General features: G+C 45.0%; 1 protein-coding gene across 13 annotated transcripts; it reads left to right on the top strand.

The window, feature by feature from the left end:
- Nucleotides 1-429: 429 nt before the first annotated feature.
- On the top strand, nucleotides 430-21,448 carry ehbp1l1b (EH domain binding protein 1-like 1b). Of its 13 annotated transcripts, none has more exons than XM_029120974.2 (31): nucleotides 430-1,011; nucleotides 3,705-3,762; nucleotides 3,895-3,990; nucleotides 4,125-4,178; nucleotides 4,980-5,158; nucleotides 5,275-5,414; nucleotides 5,576-5,650; nucleotides 6,131-6,775; nucleotides 7,236-7,385; nucleotides 7,601-7,756; nucleotides 8,022-8,384; nucleotides 8,860-8,919; nucleotides 9,323-9,536; nucleotides 10,324-10,794; nucleotides 11,048-11,599; nucleotides 11,728-12,198; nucleotides 12,392-12,847; nucleotides 13,121-13,582; nucleotides 13,932-14,657; nucleotides 15,173-16,411; nucleotides 16,622-16,937; nucleotides 17,085-17,257; nucleotides 17,433-17,481; nucleotides 17,586-18,131; nucleotides 18,262-18,313; nucleotides 18,464-18,525; nucleotides 18,813-18,933; nucleotides 19,532-19,631; nucleotides 19,796-19,869; nucleotides 19,984-20,098; nucleotides 20,230-21,448. In XM_029120974.2, exons 1-31 carry the CDS (start codon nucleotides 908-910, stop codon nucleotides 20,315-20,317), a joined length of 8,367 nt encoding a protein of 2,788 aa, XP_028976807.2. In that variant the 5' UTR covers nucleotides 430-907; the 3' UTR covers nucleotides 20,318-21,448. The 13 variants fall into 13 exon arrangements, with proteins under 13 accessions (XP_028976807.2, XP_019904037.3, XP_019904042.3 ...); XM_020048478.3 differs by having other exon boundaries at nucleotides 18,822-18,933; XM_020048483.3 differs by lacking the exon at nucleotides 13,932-14,657.
- The last annotated feature ends 106 nt before the right edge of the window (nucleotides 21,449-21,554 follow it).

Here is a 21,554-nt window from a genome sequence, read left to right on the forward strand (position 1 = left end):
TGAACATTATATATTTGAACATTATAGGTTCAAATATATTATGTCAAATCCATATTCTCAACCAACCAGAATCACAACAGTCTGGACGTTTAAATGTTGTTTTGAGTTGGTTTTATGTCGATATTTTTATCGTTAAGGCTGTTGAGCGGAATAAGTTGTATTCATAAAGATATTATACGATGAGAATTTAAAGTCGAGCTTTGATTTTGGCAAGCATCTAATTATTGATTTCGAATGAAGTTGGGTAAGTGTCATTTTAATCTTCACTGGTCATATGGAACTAGCAGCGATCAATGGACGGAATCCAAAGTCTGATAAGTTGGGTTGTTACTGTTGTACGGATACAGAAAAGGAACTTTGCATAGCATGCTCCTACATCATTGCTGTTTTGCATACCGCTCCCCTTGTCTATCTGAACCAAACAGACGTAAAATGATGATTGCCTATAGGAGCTTATTCGACTAATCATTTAAAATGTGTTATGTTGACTTAGTAGGATAGAGGTTACATCCATGGATGAAGGACAGAGTAGAGTATACCTGCAAGAGTGGTTGACACTTTTATGAGCCAACACATTTTGTGGAATAAGGGTTACATTTATTTTACTTCTCATCACGTGGAAGTGTTGAAATGCGTGTGAAAGTAGATTCGGTTCCGCTTATCTGTCGTTAATAATTACGGTAGTTCGTAAATTGTTTTTCATTTAATGCGTTAGTTCGGATGCTATAATCAGTTATGGCGACAGTTATGTGACTCAACTAAATGAAACTTCATCGGCTGCGTGTCCCCGTTGAACACCGCTGCCCGGAGACAACGGTTTAGCGCACCACAAACTGTCATTGTACTACCATCCTTGAAAGGAGAGAGAAGTGGAACTTAATTTACTAATAAGTGAATAAACTCAATTATGACTTCGGTTTGGAAAAGATTACAACGGGTTGGCAAGAAAGCTTCGAAATTCCAGTTCGTTGCGTCCTATCAAGAGCTTGTGTTGGAATGCACCAAGAAATGGTAGGTCACTCATGTAATTTATTTAGCCTACACGAGCAAATTTTTCACATTATATTGTAGTGTTGTCTGAACTGCTCCCATGAAGGGCGTTTCTTCTGCTAATAATTAAACTTTAAAAGTAGGTTTGCGAAACTATATACCCTTGCCATTGCGTTCGACTTACAATTTCCTTGCCAATAACTTATTCCATTTATTTGATCATACTATCAATCCACGACGGCCCGTAGCCTATTTCCTCACATTTGAGAGAAGAGTTACAGGAAGAGCGTGGTTGTGTTTCTTCAGATACAGATATTAATATTTAAAAAAGCATCGAGCCTTTACATTTCCTCGTTTACGATAGTTACCACATATACAGTAAGCGGGCGGTATACGTGCTGCAGTACTTCCTACCAATAGCCTTTTCATCAATTTCATAGGCTAATGGTAAATGATAGCTATTTCAGTTCACTCAAACTGACGGCAAGATCTTGATAACAATAAAGAGTATAAAGATACTCTGGCTGGACATGACACTGGCAGCAGGGCAATTACTTTCCAGAGGGATACATTACATCTTTTGAAACTTTCCCTTTTCACAATAATTGCATTTATTTGTATGTATTTGCCATGTTTATTTGGCTACCTCTATTTTTATGCGTTATTTAACAGAAAGAGTGCGAAAGATACAGGTTTTTGCTGGAGCACCCTAGGCCACAGGCGACCTATGCCGATGTCATCATTGTTGTCATGATGTAATCAACAGTTCACCTACTTTAATCTTCTGTAAATTAAGGAAGGGTCTTAATCAATAGCCTATTGATTCATCATTTAAAACATAGCAGAACTCTAAAGTAGCATAATAGCGAAATAATACTGTAGGCTTACAACACGTTTTTGGGCATCAGGCTGGCAAGCCATGCATGTCCTCGCTTATATTCTTATGTTGCAACCCAACTATATGCTGTTGTATACTTTACAGTAATGTGATTAGATAAGTATTTCTTAGTAGATCAGATTTGCATTAAAAACGGATCCAGTGTCGTAGAGCCTATGAGCTCTGGGCCCCACCAGTGACATGTATCAGTGGTCTTACTGTAAGTGAACTAGATTTTTATCTCTCATAACAACACAAACATGAAGAGAGGTCACACCATCAGATAAGTCATTTTAGCGTGAGAGCCAGTGATGGGTTGGCAGTCTTAGAAAAAGCCTCCTTATTGGTTGTATCTTGAGGCAGGTGGGTCAAAGTCTTCAGACTTCTACTCAACAAAGTATGAATCCTGCCTCTGTTTTATGACAGCTGGAGCATGACACAGCGGCCTGGTTTTAGATGTGAGTCATTCTTCTAACTCGGAAAGGAGTATGGACACGCTTTCGCCTGTTCTAGTGGGTTTGCCACAGTCTGACGATCTATTTCTGTGCCCTGTGCTGCCAAACGAGCCCCCTCCTCACTCAAACATGCCCTTTGGCTTCCGTCTGCTGCTATAACTAGCCTGCAACCCGACACACACAAATCTGGCCCAACTTTTTGATGTTCTCCCAGACATGCTGCATTAGTCAACAGAACCTTTGTGAGGAGCCCCTTGCAAATGGGCTTCAGTACGTCACAAGAGATCCGACAAAGGTGACAGGTTTGCTTTGCCACTCAGCTGTGTTACATTTTAAATGAGTGAGCATATCAGGTTTATTGCATCCACTCATTATAGTTACCATAGAAAGGGAGGGGCTTCCAGTAATATAAACAGACAGCGTGGGAGGGAGGGGCTTCATACGGGAGGTTAATAGGGATTAAGCGCTACGGGTCCTTCCTTGTGTGAGGCACCCCACCCCACTCATGAACACAGAGCTGTGGGCCAGGTCACGTGCCTTGGTACGATTTCCTTCCATTCTTCCTGGTTTGCAGAAGCCTTAGCTTCACCTATTTACAAACACAAAGGACAAAACAGCGGTCTGGAAACCTTTCCCTGTGCCTTCAACACTGGGAGGGTAAAAGGAGAATTTAGCTGCATAACAGTGATCTATGTGTTATGTAAGTGTGTGATGACATTCCCTGCAGTCCAATTTCAGGAATGCATTAGGGTGTCATGTAAAATACATGCCAATATTTCCCTTTGACATTTCAACCAATAGAAAACTATTACCAATATTGCGACCAAAACGCTGTTGTATAGTAAAGAACTTAAATAGCAAAAGGATCATTGCTCCAAACAGACACACACACAGATGCACACACATTGTGTTTCTCCCAGGCATTCACAGTTGATTATAGAGTGATTATATGTGACTAGGTTTATGTGACTCGTATAAGACCTTGATTACTATCTTCCATCCAACCATGCTTGTTATTTATCTGTCGTGTAATATAACGTTTGTCAGGGCCCGGTTCCATTGTTCTATTTGTGTAAAACAAAACTTGCTTTGGAACTAAACCCACAAGGCCAACAGCGACTCAAAGAACAATCCCTTCTTTTTCAAACATGATTTCATACCAAACACAAAACACAGAGCTTGTGTGCTGATGTTTCCATTACGGAGTGTTTTTGTGTGTAAAATGTATTCCATTAGTTTTCAATTTATTCTATTATTTTTAAACCATAAGAACTAATGCTGAACCGACTAAAAGGAGTTACAAACGTACGCCTTTCATTTCCCAGTCTATTATTTTCCCCGTTCTAATATTTTGATGTGTCATTTGTCTTCTATGATTTCAGGCAACCAGATAAAGTCAGGGTGGTATGGACCAGAAGAAATCGGCGTATGTGTTCCAAGGTAAATACTAATCCTGTTTGACTGAACTTAACAGATCACATCTCATTGGACTTGTACCGCATGTTGATGATATCTCTCCTTGATTTGTACTGTATGTTGATGTAGTCATGTTGTCTTGATTTGTCTCACTAGCTTCATGGGTGGCAGCCAGGCATCAAGAACCCCTACAGGGGAATGGTGGTGTGGCCAGTACCTGAGAACATCGATATCTCAGTCACACTCTTTAGGGTAAGTTTCACCTGAGTGGTGTTTAATTTAGTACCCTGGGACAAAATTGCTATAATAATTAATCTCTAGTCTTATTTACTTACAAATGTGTCCTTTTTCCCGTCGTCACCTTTCTTTCTCTATTACCCAACTAGGATCTCCATTCTGATGTGTTTGAAGACAAAGACTGGACATTTGTCATTGAGAGTGTGAGTGTCCTTCCTGGCTCTATTTCATTACAAATGTTGGCCTTCTTCATCAGGAGTGTTTTTCTGGAAATGTCATCCTTAAAGTAGAAATTATGGGATTAGTGAACTCAGCGTTGAGAGTGGAGCTTATGTCACAACTCGGAAGTCCCAGAAATGAACTAAAAATGTAAAAGAAGTTAAAGGGTAAAGGTTAGGGTCATATAACTGATATGGTAAGGGGTGGGCTTAGAGTTTAAGATAGAGGCAAGCACAAACCATTGGAAAATATCCAACAGTTGGCATTAACAGTTGGCATTAATTCCAGCATCTCCTAACAGTTGGCATTAATTACAGCATCTCCTAACAGCTGGCATTAATTCCAGCATCTCCTAACAGCTGGCATTAATTATAGCATCTCCTAACAGTTGTTATTAATTACAGCATCTCTTAACAGCTGGCATTAATTATAGCATCTCCTAACAGTTGTTATTAATTCCAGCATCTCCTAACAGCTGGCATTAATTATAGCATCTCCTAACAGTTGTTATTAATTACAGCATCTCTTAACAGCTGGCATTAATTATAGCATCTCCTAACAGTTGTTATTAATTCCAGCATCTCCTAACAGCTGGCATTAATTCCAGCATCTCCTAACAGCTGGCATTAATTATAGCATCTCCTAACAGTTGTTATTAATTCCAGCATCTCCTAACAGCTGGCATTAATTACAGCATCTCTTAACAGCTGGCATTACAATATGAAAGCTCCTCATAGGAATCTGAAGGGTGATCGTCAGTGTGTCCATTCCTGGTTACCTTACAGGAGACTAAAGGTCAACGCAAGGTGTTGGCTTCAGTGGATGTCAATATGAAGAAGTTTGCCAGTGCCACGCCCACACAGCAGGACCTAACACTGAAGATGAAGCCGCTGTCCGTCAAGGTGGTAGAAGCTACGTTGAAGCTCTCATTGTCCTGCGTGTTTCTCAGAGAGGGGAAAGCCACGTGAGTCTTACGTCGCGCCGACGACAGATTGCTGATTACCACCCGTGCTCTACTCACAACAATGGTAATAACTTAATTATGTGTCTAGCTAACAGTGCCTTGTTACTCTCCCACAGTGACGAGGACATGCAGAGTCTGGCCAGCCTGATGAGCGTCAAACCCACAGACATCGGCAACCTTGACGACTTCAATGAGAGCGACGAGGAGGATGACAAGAGGTCCAGTGCTGGAGCAAGCGTAAGCAAAGCTGCCGCAGGTAATACATCATTAACGGTGTGCTCCGTCCACAGTACGTCTCTCTGTTTTCAACCCTTCTTTCTCGCTCCTGTGTTGAATAATGGCGTCCTCCCTTTTGTTAAATACATTTCATTTCCTGTGCCTGCCTTTCCCCTTTCGTGGTTTCTTTCTTTCTGACAGCCCCCTCACTTCCTGCTGGCCCAGGGTACCCTCCAGAAAAGAGGTCTACTCCTCTAAAGACTCCCACTATCATAGGTACCATGCTTCCTCTTGTTCAGTTCATAATCTATTTCTGACTAATTTCCTGTCATACTACCATTGTAACTCATGAATGAATGACCTGCAGTAGAAATCATATTCAGGGTCTTTCATGTGAATGACATTTGTGGCATCACATAGAACAAATCAATCATGAGTTATATGAGTGACATTTTTCATCATTACATCTTTAAATCTTCCACGGTGAATTGAAAGCAGGGGTGCAAGGTGGCCTAGCGGTTAGAGCATTTGACCAGTAACTGAAACGTTGCTTCTACGAATCCCAAAGTTGCACAGTGAAAAATTCAATGTTTGACCCTGAGCAAGGCAGTTAATACTAATTGCTCCAAGGTCATTGCTGTGAAAGTCATCCCATTTCACTACTTTGCTTTGTCTTTTCATTCTTCCCTTCCTCTGTCTCTTTTTTGCTCTTCTACTCTTCTACTTCTACTCTCTACCCTCCCCTGCATCCTGTAGCCTTTGGAAAAGATAGAGGGAAAGCTGGCACTGCTCCTGTCCTTCATTCGAAGCCCCCTCTTCCTGTCCCTTCAACCCCTTCTCCTCATCTTCCAATCCGCTCTAGACAATCATACTCTGTGCCACCCTCTTCTGTGACCGCCAGACCGCCATTGCCCTCAGTTCCATCATTGCCCTCAGTTCCATCATTGCCCTCAGTTCCATCATTGCCCTCAGTTCCATCATTGCCCTCAGTTCCATCATTGCCCTCAGTTCCATCATTGCCCTCAGTTCCCTCAGCGCCCTCAGTTCCATCATTGCCCTCAGTTCCCTCAGCACCCTCAGTTCCATCATTGCCCTCAGTTCCATCATTGCCCTCAGTTCCATCATTGCCCTCAGTTCCATCATTGCCCTCAGTTCCCTCAGCACCCTCAGTTCCCTCAGCGCCCTCAGTTCCCTCAGCGTCCTCAGTTCCCTCAGCGCCCTCAGTTCCCTCAGCGCCCTCAGCCACAGTGCCATTAAGGTGTTTAGAATCTCCAGTTTCCTCAGTGCCAGATCTGATCCACTATCAACCTCCCTCAGTATCATCAGTGCCTTCACAGCCAGCCTTTGGGCACTACCAACCACCTGCACTGCCCAAAATCTTCCGTCACAGCAGCAGTTCAGGTATCTGCAGCCAGGAGGATACATGCAGGCTGAATTTTGTTGCATTCACTACAGCTTTACTGGACCTTCAATAGTTTCTCTATCAGCATGCCTATGAATTGCCTTTTGCCTTTTTTAATTTCCATTTGTTAAAGTATCCCGCCAGCAAGTGGGTGGAGCTGGAATGTCTGGGGTGACTCATTTCAGTGATTTCTAGCCATGTTAAAGTGTGTAGTGGCGTCAACCATTGGCACGTGCTTACTTTAGAAATCTTGGCCAGTGAATACCAGGGTCTCTGCACTATTAACAGGAAGTTGTGGTTTAGAACCAGTAACAGCAACATCAACGCATGTTGTGAAGCACGCCATCTGCAGGATCCCTCACTGGGTTTTCACTCTCAACCGTTGGTTTCGGCTATTCATGTTTGAACCTACTCTTTTTCTTTCCTCTTTTCACTTCCTCATGTCCTTGTTTCTCCTAGCCCCTGTGTCTTTTCTGAGTAGTCTCCCAGGGGCTCTGAGTGGCCCTGCAGTGGAATTGAAGGCCTCCAGTCGGCCCCAGTTCAGACGAGCTGAGCCCCTGACCTCTGACCTCTCTCAACCCCCCTCCCTACCCTCTGACTCAAAGAGAGGTATCAAACGCATGGCAGTTCAAAGTTCAAAGGCCACCTCCATATCACATAGTTCAATGTACTATTTTTCTTTAAGTTGGACTCTTAGTGGCTTCAGTATGTATTTCTCTAGTTTCTCCTGTCTGATCTTATTTTGTCTCTGATCTTATTTTGTCTCTGTCCTTTCTTCTAATTTCTGTCCTTTCTTCTAATTTTCCTTTCCCCCTCTTTGACAGCTCGCCCCAATGTCTTCAGACCTCAGATTGTTTCAACCCATCAGCGTCCCTCCTCCCCATCTATCTTTTCCTCTGCCATATCTCAAGACAAAAACCCTTTCCTATCCCAGCCAGACCCAACCCTTCCCAAACCCCAGCTCCCCAACACCCCGCCAGGTACGAAGACAATTCCTGTACATAGAGTTCCTCACTGCAGTTGACTTCTGTGGTTGTGTCAGTCATATTACCTTGAAGCGTGAGCCAAAGTCCACTTGCATCTTTGTCTTCATTCCTAAGACTCACTGCTGAACTAGTTATATAATTGTCTTTTTCGTCTCCCTCCGTCTACCCACAGTCATAAATCTTTCTCTGCCCATTCACACTCTCTCCTTTCTCTGTTTTTTCTCTCTTTCTGTCCCCTTCATCAACTTTCTGCTCTCAGTCTCTGTCCGGCAGAGGGAGTGGGGGAGACCCAGGCCCATGTCAGGCCCCTCTGTCTCCTGCCCGTCTTGTTCTTATCCTTGTCCCCCTGTCAGGGATTCCATGACCCCTGTCCCTCTGCTGACAACCCCGGACCTGGACGCTCTGTGTGACCCCCATTCCCCTCCGCCCATTCCCTTCCCAAAGTCCTCACCTCCTGTCAAATGTCTTTTCTCTCACAATCCCCCTTCTTCTCGCTCTAACCTCCGTCAAAAACCGTCTCTCATCGTTGCCCCTCTCTCTGACCTTCCATCCGAGCACGACCCTTCACTTCCTGCTACTGTTCCCGCCCTGGGTTCTCTTACTGTCAGTACCACCCAGTCAGGTACGGTACCGGCAGGTCTCACAGCACGAATGCCGTCAAGGAGATGAGGTCTATCGCCTTCATTTAATCTGTAGAACAATTGTGGACAGTTAGTCTGTTGCCATACACCTCACCCTATCATGGTAAAAGACCATGATAATACTGTTGTTCCCCCGGCCAATTTCAGCTGTTGCTAGAAATCCTATACAATGCCTGCAAGTGGAGCTGAAGGCACATTATTTTGTGCCTGGTAAGAATATATCCTGCACAAAGTCCCTGCGGACGGTACAACACGGCCCGCTGTGCCTGAAATCGAGTAGATCACACCGCTGCCAGTAAAATCTCTGTTCAGACAAGACGTTCATTATGAATTATGTCATGCTCTGTTGCATCAGCCACGCAACACTGTATCAACCAAGGCAGTGTTTAGATGGAAACAGCATAACACTGTCGCTCCGTTCTCCCTATGGCAACACGCATGTTTTTTTCCCTCCAGAGATGCAGAGAGAGTTGAACAGACTAACTGAGGAGGACCACTGCAGTCCTTTTACACTCGGTGAGACATTCTGCTGTCTTCTGGCTGGATACACCAAGACTGTAAATCGTTTACTGATTTAGACACTATAACTGTGTATCAGGTGAAATTGAGTGAATTGCCTTTGAAACAGTCAGTATACCCTTCAAAGTGCATAGTGGATTGATAACAGCAATAGCATGTTGTCCCTGCAGCGGAAATTAGTGGCAGAGATTATGTGTGAAGCAGTGGACTTTAATTCAGGCTTGAAGTTTGGGCCTAACTAAGAGTTGCTGAGCATCATAAAATGTTTTGGTTTCATGTAAAATATATCTCTTTTCATTCATACATTTGCAATTGCATTTATGTACAGTATAAATGATCCATAAAAAAATAAAATGTTGTTAAACCTTGTTGGACGTTTCTCTGTTCCTGACCCCTCCAGGAGCAAAACGGTCCGAGCAGACGGCCGTGTTTCTCTCAGGTGATTCCCTCCCCCTGTCCCTGAACAGAGCGGGGGAGTCTCTCCTCCATCCCAGGACCGCTGGCCCCATCAGGAACACCAGCCAAACCGCCTCTGCATCGCTCGAGAGAAACAGAGAGATCCGACCAGATCCGGAGAAAGTGGTTGGTTTGAAAGTTGCCAGCACCATTAAAGGGTGAGTCTCTGGTGACTGTTATGCTACTGTGCAGCCACAACGCAGCTTGTCTTTGAGGCCTGTTGTAGCTGTGTGATGTCAGGAAAAGGTTATGTGGTGGCCACGCATTCTGTGTGTGTGACAGTATGGCTGTGAGGCTAACGTCACGGTTGAGGTTTGTGTGTGTTAAAGTCATAGGCTAACGTCACGGTTGAGGTTTGTGTGTGTTAAAGTCATAGGCTAACATCACGGTTGAGGTTTGTGTGTGTTAAAGTCATAGGCTAACGTCACGGTTGAGGTTTGTGTGTGTTAAAGTCATAGGCTAACGTTTTATGGGTGGTTTTCACTATTTGATGGAGCTTTGTCTGCACGTCTCTGTTTCGAGACCAACTTCAAAATCGTTGTCTTAGCGGAGCAAAGGAAATAATTGCAGTGATTTCAGCTTTGCGCCGATGCTGCAGAGATACGCTGTAGTAAGGCCTGATTGATTGAGCCCAAAGCTTTGCCTTTTTATGGCCTCAAACAGGGAGGAGTGACAAAGAGAGCGTGAGAGTTGACTTAATGTCTGTAGCGGGTTGTGTTTTCCGTTTATATCCAACCTAATGGCATGCTTCCATTCCCATAATAACTCATCCCCTCCTTCTGTTTTCCAACTTCAACTTTCATTTAACTTTCTGTAAAACACTCTCTAACATCATTGTGTGCTTCCAATCACGACCCTGCCAATGTGTGACCTGCCTGCTGTGCGTCCTGCGCCCTGCCTGACCTCGACGTCTGAACTCTGACACCGACTATCTTTGTTCCGCAGTTCTGGGCATGATAACGGCCCAGCGACTGGTGTCCCAGGCCCCACATCCACAGAAGACTCTGAGCCAGCAGAGATTATTCCAGCACTTCCTCCTCCATGGCCTTTCTCAAGTCCAGAGTTAGAAGTGCCAGAGAGCACTAGCCCTAAAAAACCTTCTAGAAACATCATAGCTGGAAAGAAGCCAGACTTAAAGCAGACTACCAGTGAGACAGAGTTGCCTTCTCAAACTGCCAAAACAGAGTACACCTCTCCCTCCATCCTGGAGAAAATGCCTTTCAGCGTAGACAAGCCACCATTGGCTGTGCCTGAACTAGACTTTGATGATATAATTTTAGAGATTCCCGATCCATCGGTCACTACTGGCAGCCTGTTTCTGGAGGAAAATGCTGGTGAAGAAATGCCAAAAGTGGAGACAATAAAGAGGTCGCCATACAGCAGCTTGAAGTTTGAATTGGAACGTCTGGATGGAGGGTAAGTGCAACGTTCTATGAACAAGCACCCACTGACCTCGCTGCTGTTCTCATGGTGATGACCCCACTAGTCTAAACATTATACTTGGCTATTTTACACAAGAACTCTTTTTGTATTTATTGAAAGCTCTTTTTTGTTTATCCTGTTCAGTCCTGAAAAAATATTGCCCTTGCACATTTACAAACATACACACACACACACACACACTCACACACACACGCAGACCTTTGACGTCTGTGTCCCTGTCCCTCAGTGTTGAACGGAAAGCTGATATAAAGTCAACCAGAGAGCCATCTTCACACATCCAAATAGAGAACAGACCAGAACCGATCACGTGTCAAGTCACAGCTGAGGAGCATGCGAAAGGCCTTGAAAAGGAGAACAAGCAGGAGCAACAGAGCAGAGTCCCTGTTTTTCCATGTTCATATGACCTCAACAGGTCAGATGAAGACAAGGAAATTCTGAAAAATATGTCTGCCCTCCAGGCAGGCCAACCCAGCGTTACATCCACACCAGTTGGGACACCCAGTATTTCTACCCAAGAGCTCCCTCCTCTGGAAGAGAAGCCAATCAAAGCAAAGGGGCCATCATGGACTCAGGAGAAAATAGACAATGAAGGAGATAAGAAACAGATGGACCACCAACAACAGGATGAGAAGGCATCATTGTCTCAAGCCGATGGACACAAATTGTCCCCCCTGAAAGTGACTGCTGACAAGAGTGAAGAACTGTCAAATAGTTCTGAAAAGAAGACAGCAAAAGTGGAAACACAGACAGTAGCGTCTGACCGTGTGCATAAAAAGAGGTAAGTGGTGGCCCACCTAGTTCAACTCTTTCTCCAACCTGTCCTTTAATCATGTCTGCTATTCATTAATTCTGTCTTCTCCTGTCCTTTTCCTGTTTCATTTTTAACCCCCCCTGCCCCGTTTTCAGTACTTCTGACCATATGTCATCAAAAGCAGCCGCGTTGACCTCGTCAGGCAGTGTCAGTGTTGACAAAACCGTTGAAATCGATTTCCTATCTGACAGCAGTACATCGACTTCTATTGATAAAACCATGAATGCGGCCTCTGAGCGGCTAGAGACAGCCAAGATGCCTGAACCCTCTCGATGTGACGTCTTTGAGCATATGATCCAATCCAGCTGTACATTAGAAACCATAGCTGAGGATGCACTGGAGCCTATCGAACTGCCAGGGATGTCAGTTAAACAGCCCCAGCCTGCTACAGAGGCCCTGGCACAGGCAGAGGTTCCGCTCTGGGAGGCCCTGGAGGAGAAGGCCTGGGACCAGAAACCAGAGCGGGACTCAGGGGTGGAGAGGGTCAGAGGTGATGACCTTGGAGAGGAACAGGGGACAGTAGATGAGGATGTGTTAGTGCCAGACATAGAATCTGTGTGGACAGGGTGAGTAACGGTGACGCCTGTGACCTCAGATATATACCTCATTAACATATCGCTGTGCATTATCATCCAGTGGTTTTTCTTGGCAGCGCGACCGCGTCCTAGCGTTATTTTGAATGTGTCCAATCTGTAAATATTGACTGCGCGTGGGATAATGATACAGTAACACCAATGTCATTCCCGTTTGCCCTCTCAGCTCAGAGCAAGATGTTGAGACAGAAGCGGCAGTTTCCAGAGAACGGAAAATCACCTCGGAGAAATCAGAGAGCCTCCCTATGCAACCTATTCCAGGGCTCTCAGCCCAGTGTTCTGAATCTCTTGGAAAGGAGGCAGTTGTGAAAGAGAGAGAAGACACTGAACCATCTCCTTCACTGTCTGCATGTACTCTTGATCTACCCACGGAGGTGGTCAGTAGCCCCACCGTGCAGGGCTCATTACAGACAAACACACTTGTGTCGTTGGAAGGACCCATTTCTCCAGCCGGGGGGTCAGACGTAGAGGAGGAAGAGCCCTGCGAGGTGAAGCCTCCTCCCAGTAGACCAGAGGCTGAGAGGCCTCTCTGGGCTGCTTTAGAGGTGAAAGCTAAAGTGAAGGAAACAGAGGAAGTAGGCTTGAGCATTTTGGAGCCAGCCAAGATTACCTTGCAGAGGGGGTAAGTTAGCGGGGGGTCGAACTCATTGCACGGTGTGAAGTGTTCATGTGACACATATTTACAGTAGACATGCAGGTTTGTCGTGGTGTTGATATTTTATGCAGGTTTTAATGCTCGCCAGAAAGTGCTAATAACCCTGCGTTGAGGCTTTAACTTCTCCGGAGACCAGTCATATTTTCCGTGCTAGAAGTGGTGACCTGCTCTATGGATTCCAGTCCATTTGCTGGTGCTGGACTAGTGTCCAACCATGTGTCTCATCTGTGTCCATGTCAGCCCATCTGGACAGGGGTCTGTAGCAGAGATCCTGGTGACTGATTACCTGGATGACTGTCCCCTCCCATCGTCCGCCAAGGGAAATAGAGAAACAGACATTTACTTTGACTGTGACAGTTCAGTAGCCTTTGACAGGCCATCAGCTGAAGACGCTCCTGTTCATCCTCCCCCTCCAAAGAAGACATTTCAGCTGGGAAAGTGTTCTGTTGTCATCCATGAGAGTGAAGAAGGGGCCGGTCAGTCTTTTTCCTCCACGGTCTGCCCAGGGCAAGCAAACAATGATCTGCTGGAAGAGCCAGCTCTGACGAAAAGCTCTATGGACACATCAGAGATGATTACCACAGAAGTGTTGGAAGAAGAGCAGGTTTCGGGCAGGCAGGAGCACGTTCCTGTTGCTGTGCAGGAGGAGGGTTTTGATGTTGATGTCTTCATGAGAGCGTTAGTAGGTGCCCTGTACAGAGGGTGAGTAACAGGCAACAGAGGCTTGCTCAGTGTTGTCAGCTTTTATCAGCATGGCCACAGGCGTTTTTTGTAACATTTAGTACTGTTGACTCTGGGGCTAAATCTGAAAAAATGACATGTATCTATTTAACGGCAGCTCTTGCTTGTGAAAACCTGTTATCAATAACATGCAAATCTTACATTAGAAAGATTGTTTGAAGCAATTTCCGTAATCTGTGGATCCAGTGCCACTTGAAATGTGTCCATTAAAAAAAACTGCATCTTCCATGCCTGCTGTAAGTGTGACCTGTAAAAACATTGTAATATCCCCCCTAAATACAGAACATGTTCAAATATTCCCATTCCATAGTTATGAGACAGTGACTTCCATACTTCAGCCATCTGGCCAAGTGCCTACTGATGAGGAGGAAGAAGAACCAGACTCAAGACCACTTTCTCCATCTTTGTTTGAGATTATGCCACCTGAAGCATTTTCTGATGCATTAGAGGAACTTCCAGTTGTGGAACATAACTTATCACTCACAGAGTCTTCCCTTATCCAGTTAGCCCACAAGAATGATGCAAGGTTCTGCCGAACAGAAGAGCCTTGCAGGCCAAGCTTAGTGCAGATGTTGCGTTTAGCTGCGGTGAAGCAAGAGATGGACCCAACCTACAACAATGATCAACAGGCCATACCACCCAAGGAGTTCACAGGACCACCAAAGACAGTCACAGAAACGACAAAGGAGATTGCAGAACCAGTACAGGAGGTCACTGAACCAACAAAGAAAATCACAAAAACATCCAATGTAGATGTACTCCCGCTAGCATTACCTCTTGTAAGAAATGCAGATGCAAAAAGTTATGTAGACGATTTCCCACCACTCAGAGAAGCAGAAATGGATGAAATAGCTTACGAAGACCGGTCGGAAGACAACAACGATGAAGCCACTGCTACTGTTAATTACCCTAAGAAGATCAAGGAAAAGACCAAGACAGTGTTCATGCCTGACAGTGATTCAGATGAGTTGGAGTTTGAGATGGGGCAAGAGGATATAGGCACAGTGTGGCTAGCAGAGTTGTATATGGATGACGGGTAAGTGCCCGAGCTCCTGTTGCTCTCTGCACTTTTGATTTCCTGCATGCCTTGAGAAGGCTTGACATAGCAGGTTTTATTTGTGCACTTGGAATGGAGCTCTGTCAAGTTGTGACTCTCTGGTTTTTGTCCTCAGTCCTCTGAGATGGTACAGCCATTTCTTTGTTCATAATGAAGGTTCTTTTAAAGAGTTCTGGTGAAGTTATTTACCATAAACTTTTTTTCATATTTGCGTCCAGAGCAGACTACCATGCCTGAGGAGAGAGTTTAATTGCTGGTGTATTTTAGTGCATTTGTGTTTGCATGTGAAAGTTAAAGTTATTAAACCCAGTAAATGTAATTTGGGTAGTGTGAATGGACAAAGCTGATAGTGAGATTGCTGTGACGATGTTCACTGCTGTGCGTTTTCATTGGTCTACGGCGATATGACCATTTTGTGGCTGTCTGCATTTTGGGGAAATTAACTGTTATTGTAGCCATGCCAGGTGGCTAACATTGATATCTCTATTTCACAGTCCAGAGGTGTTATCTTCACCACCTCCCACACATGAAGACAACCTCTCTAGTAGTGTGTTCACACAGCAGGCCATATCAGCGGGGCCGCCTGTAGGAGGACTTGTTACTGGAACCATTGAGTTGGAGCCACTTCCCCGTCGTTGGAGCAAAAACCGAGAAAGCTCTCCGCCAGTGCCTCTTCAGGAAGTTGGTCCAGAGAGGCTTAGTCATGCCACTAGTCATGTTCCACCCCAGCAAAACAAAGAGAAAACTGCTCCACCGCCAGATGCAACAGATAATGAGGCACAAGAGAGCAGACAGTGTAGCTTAATGAAGGAGAACGTTGACAATGATGATGAAGGAGAAGGCATTCCAAAAGCAGTAATCCTCGCAATGGAAACAAGTTCCTCAGATAGCATTCTGGTGACAGCCAGAGAAAGCCAAGCCAATGAAGAACAATGTGTAATAAAGGATGGTGTTAATGACAAAGAAGTACCAGAGAAAGATGTTTCTGTCAGCTCAGTGGTCCCCTGGCCTTTACCTCCCTCTCAGCCTGGAACACCTACAGCATGTCCCAAAGTCCCTCATGTTAGCCCAACGGAACCAGCCAACGAGGACCTAAGCTTCATAGCGGAAGAAAAATTGCTTTTGGCTAAGATCAGTCAGATGGTTGTAGAAGAGGTCTCAGATGAACCTGTGCCCATGCCTGCCCCTCGTGTCAGGAAGCTCCTAATCCCCTTCCTCAGTAAGGATGAACCTTCTCTGAACTTAGAAGGTCTACCATCCTTGGATGCCAGTGAGGAACAAGAGACTCCAGTGATCCATCAGAAAGTCGGTCTAGATGTGCCTAAGCCAGACCTCCAAGATCTAGGCCTGCAGGAAATCATTTGTATGCCCTCTACCATGGCCACTGTCTCCTCAAATAGTTGCCCATCTAATACTTTAACTGAAAGTGTGATATCATTAGACTCAGCTTTGAAATTGACAGGCCGGTCAAAGGATAAGATGGAGGTTAAGGACAGTGTGCGGGTGACTGATGGGATACCCGTTGACACAAGACTTGAAGCAGACAATGTTCCACTTTCCACTCTTTCCTGTGTTTCTGCCCAAGAGGCGGGTTTATTATTGACGGAGACAGGGGAGACAGTCCCCAAAGAGAAGGTGCCTGAAACAGGTGTTAAGGAAGAGGAGGGTCTTGAGGTAGAAAAGGAGGCTACTTTTTGCACTGTAGATGCCTCAGTGGATAAGGCAGCTGATGAGTAAGTTGGCAGGACAACCTGTGACATTGTTAATCTTTGGATATGCTTGATTTGAAGTTAGGCAGATCATCTGCCTGATGTTAACTCAGTTGAATAGTATTGACCTGGTCAGTGCTTAATATTGTTTTGTTTTGCAGGACATACTATACTTATACTGTATCTAAAACGATATATATCAGCTAACTTGATTTACTGTTCCTTTCGCTATAGCTCTGAGACAACAGAGGGGGAAAAGAGGTCCAGCAGCATTGCTGTCCCAACGCTTGAAGATACCACAACACAAGGGACCATCGAGCCTCCAGCCACTGGCCCAGAGAGTGAAGAGTCACAGTCCAATGGACAGGCCCCAGCAGATAAGGAGATTCTCTCAGGTCAACCATCAGATACAATTCCGCTTCCCAGACGCGGCAAGAAGAAAGCCCCTCCCTGTCCTGTGGTCCTTCAGGAAATTGCCCTAGAGACGCCCACTACCATAGAGAACAAGGATGAAGCCAATCAGAAGTCTGATTTAGTCAGTAGCCAGGAGGTATGTTCGATTCCTAGATTTCTTTATTATATATTATCAATACACTTATATTAAAATTGCTGAACATGAATTAATATGTACATGTGTAAGTCCTGCACTATAACAAAATTCTCTCCCTCTCATGTTTGTCTTTCATTGTCTCCTCAGATGGCCGTCCCTCTTCCCAGTCCCGGTCTGGTGACCTCTAGCCAGTCTTTGCTGGAGTGGTGCCAAGAGGTAACAAAGGGTTATACAGGAGTGAAGGTCACCAATTTCAACACCTCCTGGCGTAATGGCTTGGCTTTCTGTGCCATCCTGCACCACTTTTATCCTGACAAGATGTAAGCACACAGTCGGTTAAATCACCCCCACAATATTCAATCCTGGTCTGAATGTGAAAACGTCATTAGAAATACACATATTTCTTTTTAACTTTAAATCTAATTAAGCAGCTATTTTAGGGTAGTTATTATTATTTCTTTGTATTTACTACCAGTGTTTTGTTTTTTTTCTCAGAGATTTTAAGACCCTGGAACCCAACGATATCAAGTTAAACAACAAGAAGGTGACATTAGCATATTATTTGCACATCATTTACTTCGAATTAGTCTTTTCCCATGTATGATGTCAATCGACTTCTGTTTCATGATCCCCCTCCCTCTCTCACAGGCCTTCGATGGCTTCGCGGCACTGGGCATCTCTCGCCTGATAGAGCCCTCGGACATGGTGCTGCTCTCGGTGCCAGACCGCCTGATCGTCATGACCTACCTGTGTCAGATCCGCACCCACTTCACAGGCCAGGAGCTGAGCGTGCTGCAGATCGAGCACAACAGCAGCCAGTCCAGCTACGCCGTGGCGGAGCGCAGTGAGGAGTCCGACGTGGACGCTGCCACTCGCTTCTGCGCCCGCAAGCTGCAAGAAGGAGGCGTCTCCCTGGAGGAGGGCGTCACGGAACAGGCCCCGAAGCCCAACGGGGGCCTGGTACCACCACCCCGGACTAAAAGGTGGTCGAGGGGGGAGGAGAAGGGGAGCGGAGCTGGGGGTGCGGACACGCCCGTGCCTCCGCCCAGGTCCCACGGCTCCTCTGTCAAATCTGGATTTGGTCACGTGAGAGACGCCGACCTGGTGAAGAAAAGGCGCTTGCGGATGAAAAGTGAGTCCATGGACGAAGGGGACGGGCCAGAGCAACACAGCAGCCCACCCAAGAGCACAGAGGTACATGCTGAATGCCAGCCGTCTTGCATTTCAACTGAGATTCGGCTTCTATTCGTTTGTCATTTTGTGGCCGTAGAGACCAGGCCGTGTTTCACCTTTCAGGTGTATCGTGTTTTTGTTTCCTTTCCAGTCTCATGAAGCTGTTTCCGAAAGAGGTTTGAGAAACGGCTCCTCAGAATCAGGTAGGATGTTTTACCAGGATTTTATCTGAGCTGAGGGAGCAGACTGCTAAAAAGTGCTTAATTAGGCATTATATGAAATGATGCATTCTTTGCTATTACATTTTTGTTAAATATAATAATGACCATTCTTACAATTTGATCTGCATGCAGAGTTAACGAGTCCAGCACCAGCGCAGGAGTCCAGTGTCCCAGGCAAAGAGGAAGAAACTTTGGTCAGTTTGTACTTATGTTATTATTCACCTGACTTCTTATATTTATGTTTACCTTCTTTCTTTTTTTACCATTATGGCTAGGTCCATGTGGCTTTTAGTCTTAAACTACATGTGTTTGTTTCATGTTTATTATCTGTTTTTCCCTCTATTTCACTTCCTGTTTCTCCCTCTAATCTCCTGACCATTTCCTGTCATCAATGTGGGTTTGTGTATCTCTCCCTGTATGTTGTGTCATCTGTCGGGTTTCTGTTTGGTTTGGCAATGTCTGTCTGTATGTTCATGGTCAGCATCTGCAGGACACCAATCAGTATGTGTTGAGTGAGCTTCAAGCCCTGGAGACAGAACAGAAGCACATTGACAGCCGAGCAGGAATCGTGGAAAGGAGACTCAGAAGGCTGATGGAAACAGGTGAGTAAAAGAGAAACATATTGAATAGTTACTAAACATGGCTCCCGGATGCTGCAGCAGTCTTAGACGTTCTTTCGTTTGGTCAAGCTATCCACCACAGTCTAGGTTTGAGCCTTTACTGTGCCTCTGGCTTATATGTAGCTTGTTGTTCCATAGGCTCCATTATGCATATTTGCCTAGTATAACCCCAGAGTGGGGGCAAGCATCCTCAGGATTTCCTCCATGCGCTCTAGGGACTCCCTCAGGTGGGATTGGACCCCTGCAAATAAGCCAACTAAAGTCGTAAATTGTGGGATTATATCCAGATGTTCCAATCATCTGACTGACTTTCTGGTTGGATGAGCAGTGTGGGTAAAAAGGCTGACTAGCCTGGTGCTGATGTCTAGAAGGAACACATGCCACAATCCTCAAATCTTTTGGGACCATTTGGAGTTGCAGTGACGAAACGGCAGTTTTAAGTGCAAAATCATGACATTACATGAAGTGTTAGGCTAAGCTTTATTTGTTTTTATCATAGTAGATAACACAAAGTCTCTCCTATGAGGCACCTCTAAGGTACCGGTTTAATGATGGACTTTGTGTCCTGTCCCTAACCCAGGTAGCGACCGTGACGAGGAAGAGAAGCTGATCCAGGAGTGGTTCACTCTGGTCAACAAGAAGAACGCCCTGATAAGGAGACAGGACCATCTGGAACTCCTGTAAGACACGTGCCTCAGCCCTCACAGATCTCTAATTGTCATGAGTACCTAACCACTGCTGCTACTAGACTGTTCCAGCCCAAGTGTGCCATCACATATTAAGTTCTGTTGTTTTGTTGTCGTACGCAGCTGGGGGTTGCTAACGGAATCTGTTGTATTTACAGGCAGGAGGAGCAGGACTTGGAGAAGCGATTTGAGCTGCTGAACAGAGAACTCAGAGCCATGATGGCCAATGAAGGTTAGGAGGGTGCACCAAGTCAGCCTGACTCCTGTTTCCAACCTTGTTTACGACTGTTGGCGTATAGCAGTTTTCCAAACAGCGTGTGTAATATTAACCCCTCCCCCCATTCAGAGTGGCAGAAGACAAAGGCCCAGCAGCACCGGGAGGAGCTTCTGTTGCAGGAACTGGTCTCTCTGGTCAACCAGCGGGATGAGTTGGTCCGAGACATGGACGCCAAGGAGAGAGGGTGAGCCGTAGTAATTTGTTGGTTACAGTAGCGTCACGCAGCCATGCACATACAGAATGACAGAACGACTGTGCCTTTTACATTCGTCTGATGCGATTATGGCATTGTCGGGCTGCTTCCGTTTTCCCCAGAGCCATTGAGGAGGACGAGCGCCTGGAGCGGGGGCTGGAGCTGAGACGCAGAAAGTTCAGCAATAAGGACAAGTGTGCGCTGCAGTGAGATGCAGGATGACAGCGACAACTAGGGCGGGGCCCTAAATAACCGTCCATCCAAAACAGTCCTCCACAGTCTGTGCTTCATGCCAAGCTCTCATTGACTCAGCATCCTGCCCTATGAAACACTCCATAGGTGAACCATGCGCCTCAGCAATCAATACAATCATCATTATAAAGTTCTCTGGAATGTGCTTAATTTGGACTGGGGACGGATCTTTAATGACCAGAGACATCCTCTGGGAGGATGGTGTGCAGCAGTGCAGGGGAGATCTCCTGTCCATGGAAAAGTTTGATTGAGAGACATTACATCTGTGCCTTTGGTCTGTCATTCAAATGAAATCCCACTGGACCAGCATTAGACCCTCGTCATGATCAGGTTCAAATGGAAAGTTTGCCATTGTATCCTCATACATCTGTAAACAGCTCACTGATCTTTTCTGGTCCAATTACATACAATAACAAACTAAATGTGCTTGCCATAAAGCTTAACCTGGTGGTTTCATGCTAAATAAAGAAGGTATCTTGTATACAGGAAGTTTAAGACAATTCTGTAGTTTGCTTTGGACCCAGATGTTTGATAAGACTCAAGTATAAGAGTATCACAACATGCTGGCCTTTGTTTCTGTTCATATCAATCTTTATTTTATTCATGGAATGGACCTTTGCATAACAAACGTGGGTTATGTATGTCATATGTCGTGTGGCATGAACCATCAATCAGTCCATCCAGAAATTTAAGAGAGAGGGGATGAAACATGAAACTTTGGTTGTAGAATGAAACTATAAGTTCTACTTTGAATACATACTCCACATTAAATCCTGTAAATATTAGTACACTGTATGTACCTCTATTGTTACCTTGGCACTGGAGTTCTTCGAATGTTTAATTTTGTTATGAACCAGTGGTTATGATAATTAATACATTTCAGGTTTAGAAAATACATAAGTTTGTTTGAATATGTTTCTTCCTATCTGTTTTCATATCTTTTGTGGTCCTTGTTCAGTTTTTGAGAGATGTCATTGTGTTCTGTGAATAAGGGTTTCTAACTGAATATCTATGTTATCATGATCTTGCACTATTATTTATTACATTTGTGCACAATTAATAAATAAGCATGCCTTGGTGTTTCAGAAACGTGTATTTTGTCAGTGTCTCAGGTAAACCAGGCGGAACCAGAGAACATTAGGGCTTAGGTTCAACTACATTTCCCATATATAGAAAAAGGATTTGACGTCATCAC

Source organism: Esox lucius, chromosome 7 (assembly GCF_011004845.1).
Source record: "Esox lucius isolate fEsoLuc1 chromosome 7, fEsoLuc1.pri, whole genome shotgun sequence".
Taxonomy (NCBI): Eukaryota; Metazoa; Chordata; class Actinopteri; order Esociformes; family Esocidae; genus Esox; species Esox lucius.

Bases quoted from the DNA above. Each gene is read 5' to 3' on its own strand.
- ehbp1l1b (XM_029120974.2), top strand. From the start codon at position 908: ATGACTTCGGTTTGGAAAAGATTACAACGGGTTGGCAAGAAAGCTTCG. The intron at 5,415-5,575 runs GTAATACATCAT...TCTTTCTGACAG, and splicing joins CGTAAGCAAAGCTGCCGCAG to CCCCCTCACTTCCTGCTGGC. The intron at 18,314-18,463 runs GTAGGATGTTTT...ATCTGCATGCAG, and splicing joins AAACGGCTCCTCAGAATCAG to AGTTAACGAGTCCAGCACCA.